Source organism: Mesitornis unicolor, unplaced genomic scaffold (assembly GCF_000695765.1).
Source record: "Mesitornis unicolor isolate BGI_N332 unplaced genomic scaffold, ASM69576v1 scaffold24363, whole genome shotgun sequence".
NCBI classification, from domain to species: domain Eukaryota; kingdom Metazoa; phylum Chordata; class Aves; order Mesitornithiformes; family Mesitornithidae; genus Mesitornis; species Mesitornis unicolor.
In genome coordinates this window covers 1-5,017 of record NW_010177016.1, presented here as the reverse complement: position 1 = coordinate 5,017, position 5,017 = coordinate 1, and the positions used below count along the sequence as shown (strand labels likewise).

At 39.4% G+C, this 5,017-nt stretch overlaps 1 protein-coding gene across 1 annotated transcript; it reads left to right on the top strand.

Moving 5' to 3' along the window:
• Window positions 1-252: 252 nt before the first annotated feature.
• LOC104538652 (protein polybromo-1-like) lies at window positions 253-1,307 on the top strand (the record flags this gene model as incomplete). Its single annotated transcript, XM_010181925.1, has 2 exons — window positions 253-469; window positions 802-1,307. Coding segments are annotated over 2 exons (390 nt in total), but the record flags the coding sequence as incomplete, so codon positions are not given.
• Between the last annotated feature and the right edge of the window lie 3,710 nt (window positions 1,308-5,017).

Sequence of the window (5,017 nt, the reverse complement as noted above, 5' to 3'; positions counted from 1 at the left end):
ACATATATTAGAAATATGAGCAATGCTGTCTGTTAAATATGACTATGGTTTCTTTGCAGTCTCTCTCTGCATCCTGGTGACCCCAGCAGGTAGCCCTGGCTGAAGTGGGTGTCTTCCAGGGACATTTCCTCATGCCCTTGCCCTTAACCTGTTTTGAAGTGCTGTTGTATGAGGATGACCTGATGCACAGGTGCGAAGTGGCTTCCCTGCAGTTCCCCCAAATGTGATATCTATGTTGCTTTCTCATTGCAGATAGGAATCCTTGGCCCGCCGGGACAGCAGGCACCCCCTCCGTATCCCGGCCAGAGCCCAGCAAGTCAGACAGTCATGCAGCAGCCCACAACTCCCATGTTCGTCTCCCCTCCACCAAAGACACAGAGGCTTCTTCATTCTGAAGCCTATCTGAAATACATTGAGGGGCTTAGTGCTGAATCAAATAGTATTAGCAAGTGGGACCAGACCCTTGCAGGTAAGGCTTTTGATACAGAGTGGGATGTTTCTACACAGAACACAATTCTTTGTAACCTTTTTTTTTTTCTTTGCTTATATGGAAAATGCTAAATAAATCTGCTGTTTAGTTAATAAAATGTACATATGCGAGTAACTGTTAAAAACAAATCAACAACCTGGGAATATAGATGTTATCAGCAAGCTAATTCCGTTGACGTATAAATCTAAGAATCAATTGTATGCCCTTAAACGCTAGGGGTAGGAGTTATACTTTAGAATTATATTAGTGTTTTTCTAGAAAAATCGTGGTGAATATCAAAGCAGTAGATAACTGGACCGTTTCTTCTCCAGCACGAAGACGAGATGTCCACCTATCGAAAGAACAAGAGAGTCGACTCCCTTCACACTGGTTGAAAAGCAAAGGGGCACATACCACAATGGCCGACGCGTTGTGGCGGCTGCGAGACTTGATGCTACGAGACACCCTTAACATCCGCCAGGCATACAACATAGAAAATGTTTAGTCACGTAATTGCTTCTTTCTTTGATACCGGCGTATAAGGAGTTTTGTGGAAAAATAGCTGTTTTAGTTACTGGGTGGGGAGAGATAACCAACAATAATTTCTATTGCATTTTACTGTACATTGCAAAACCATTTTTATATAAGGACACTTTTAATAAGCATATTTCACTTTTTGTTATATTAAGTTGACTATATCAAATACACAGATTTTTGCATATGTTTCCTTTGTTTGAAAGGCGATTTCATAATTGGTTAAGTGTAGTCAAGGATTCATCTTTCTTATACTTTATTGCTGAGAACCTGATGCCATTGTTTTTATATAAAAGAAGAAAAAAGAAAACAAAGTCTTTACTGATTGGTACAATGGAATGTGAAATTAGTCATAGTTTACATCTTAGAAGAAGAATGTGTGTATATGTGCTTGTGTGTGCTAGCCACTTCAGCAGAACTCTTGCTTGGATGTGAACAGGGAGATTCTTGTAAAAGAAGCTAAAGGTAAGATGTGCATTGACACGAGGGAAAACCAACATTTCAAATCAATACCAAGGCAGCTGAGCGGGCCACAGCAGTCATGGAAGTACTGGTGTGGACGGGATAAGGGTGTCTTGACCGCTAATGTTGTCCAGTCCTGTCCAGTTATTTAATTGTGTGGGCCATTGTGATCCTAAATCAGTAACAGAATGCATGTGCTGGCATGCCCTTAGGAGGTGAAATGTTTCATCTGCCGTGACCTGCCTTGGGGGTTCTGTGATGGCCCCAGCACCGAGCAGTGGGAAGGGGAAGCTTCCTTCCACAGCAATTCTGTCTGCGTGTGGGAAAGGCACGCAGAACTTTGAACCATTTCAGGTCTTGGAAGGTAAGTTAGAGGAGAGGGAAAGTTGTTCTGGTAGTGAAGTAATGTGACGTTTTTGAATTTATCCGTATTCTGTTAATGATTGGGCATTGCAAGACGTTTCTGTATGCTTGCTTTAAGTGTATTGATTCACCTTAATGAAAGTTTTGCAATGCAGAAGTTGAGAAAGTTGACACTTAAATTAACTTTAAAGTAAAATACTACTGTATGGTGTGCGTAAGCTCGGCATACCTAGAACATTGGAGAATAGAGTACTTGCATTGCAGTCTTCAGAGGACTTGGGGTTTTTGTGTTGGTTTGGTTTTTAGCTAAGAAAGGTAGGTATAGACTCTTCTTGCCAAATTTCAAGGTTGTGGCTGCCTTCTGCTAAAGATTTGTCTGTCCTCATAACTAACTAACCTTTTGGACTGCAAAGATATTTGGTTAAAGGTAAATCTTTTCATGTACTTAATTTTAGAAAAAGAATTAATACTTTTAGATTGCATTAAGTAGCTGGGAAAGCAATACTAATTAAAAAAAAAAGTTGGCAGGAACATGGCCACCGCAACTCAGTCCAAAAGAAGTGAGTTACTGATACACTTTCATCTTACTGCTAGAGATCTTCATCATGTGGAAGTGTTTTTTGAAGTCTGATAGTACAGAACATATTTGAGTACATGTAGAAGAAGGTTAAATACTTCTCTTCAGATATTCGATATCTTGGGTTCTGTTCTGCTGATATAATTAATAATGATGAGGGAAGTGACATGTGCAAGTATAAACTGTTATTTCATTTTACTGGCTAACTTCTCTCCCTCTCCTATGGCAATCCTCCAGTCATTGCACAGGAAACCATGTAATTGCAAATAGGCACTTAAGAACAGGTGAGGTCAGATGCGCAGTGGATGTGAGGAAGGTGGAGCTAAGCAACATACAGGGAAGTTACAAGTTTGAGCTCTACAAGTAGCACACCTGTGGTACAGAAATTCTTTACTGGCCTTTGTAAATGACCAAGTTTATTTAATAACGTAGAAACTGAATAGTCTTAGACCCCCATATATACAGTATCTTTAAAATGTGTTTAAATTTCCATAAGCTTTGCAATTTTTAGCCACAAAGATGGGTTGTTGAAGCGAATCAGGCAGCAAATCCTCGTTTTTGGGTACTTGGAACTATCATGGATTGTACTAATACACCACCAGATTCTCCTACTTCTCAGCATTAACAAAAATTACACCAAAGAACCTGGGATGGATTTTAGTTAAGTTATTGTTTTATTTATTTTCTTTTAAGGACTGGATGGGACTCCCTTTGGAGCCTGTATAACTCGCGTGTTTAATTTATCTGAAGGTCAGTGACGAGCAGACTTGCAGCACTGGCTCTCTCCTGCCTGAGCAGCTGAAGCCCTACTTGCACTGCTCTGCCCGGCCCAGGAGCAAGAGATTGGAAGTGCAAACAAAACCTGGGTCCTCCTGCAAGGCAGTGCAGAGCACTACCACTAAGCCACTGGGCTGGCCCTAATCAATTATTTTAAGCTTTGTTTATTTATTTCAAAATCATGTCTCTGTATAGTGGAGGCATTTCAGTTGACTGCAGTACAATTTAGGATATAATGGCTACAGTCTGGAATTCAAAACAAGTGAAAGAAGCTGTTTTCTGACTGTTTTAAAACAAAAAAACAACCAAACACCAAAACATGTCTGTCTCTCTTTCTCTCTCTTTGTGGGTGTTTGAACCCCTCATTTGTTTTCCATGCCATTCATTGTACTGGCGTAAGCAGAACTTTCATATTGAAATAACAGCGTGTGTGGGAAATGGTTTGGTTTTGTGAGAGTGGAAAATAGATAAACCTAGGACCGGTATTTTGCTAAACCAGTTGGAGACAACTAACAATTATTTGTTCTCTTCCTCAGTCCTTCCCCTACATGAGAAAATTTACTGTTTGTGTAAAAATTCAAGATGTTGATGTTGGTGACTTTTTTTTCAGCGTATGTTTTTGGACCTGGTTAATCCATGCTTGGCTTTTCATTAGATCTTGTACTCCTGAAGGTTAAGCTGCTAACCAGGTTTATAACATGTATGTACCATCACCTTGTTTACCTGAGTCTTTTTAATTTGAATAAAAATAGTTTGCAAAGTGTTTTGGATTAACCAGGTTTGAGTGTCCCATCAAGACTTCTGTTAGGATTTTCTTTTAAGTAATTCTGGCTGTTGCTGATCCAGATTTTTCTCAAGTCCTTGGTATGTGTGTGCTTGTGTGTGGGTAAATAATGCTTTTTATATTGTCCTGTGTATTGCAAGATGTGCCTGGTAGGTGATAAGAACAGTGATGCTGCAAAGTGTGGTTGAAGATTGAGCCATAAGGAGCATGAGCAGTAAACCTTGACAAATATGTGACGCATTGGGAGCAAGCTGAGTGGTGATTATAAGATTCGGTCAGTCCCAGATGTCCCCACGTTCATTGCTTTTAAAATAAACAGCAAGCCTTAATTTCATACTGGAAGCTAAGCTGGCTCAGGATTGTCTTTTATGTAGCTGTGTAATAAAGGAGATTAGAACAGAGATATGGAAAAAGCATCTTTTGCACAATAAAGTTAGAAACCAGGATAGATATTTTCTTTAACACCACAAACTACAAGAAAAATCAAGTGGTAGCAACCTCTCAAGTCTCAAGGTGCCTCTGACATAAAATTAACGAAGAGCTATTTAAACAACGAGGCAGACAGAATTCTGTTTCATTTAGACACATCCATGACTTCAGCCCGGGAGATAAATGCTGCTTTTCACAGAGGCTGCCAGCTTTACGCAACCTCCACCTTTCTGAGATTTGATGGGACAGGTTAAACAGAGCAGGCTCATTCTGATCGTCCTCCACATCTTGTTTGCTCAGCCTGAGATACTGAATGTAATTCATAGATGTACGTAGCTGCCTCTTGGCTGCAAATGCACTAAACTGGAGCCGTGTTTCAAAATGGCTGGGTGCTCTGAACAGCAAGTAAAAAATGGGCTCTGACTTAGCGATATATGTGAAATTTTCTGATTAATAAAATAAAACTTCAATTAAAAACAAAATTAAATTATTAATTCAATTAAAATATTAATTTCAATTCATTAATTCAATTTCAATTAATCAATTAATTTCAATTTAAAATATTAATTCCATTAAAATAAAACTTTCCGTCCCCTCTGCTCTGCCCTGGTGAGACCCCATC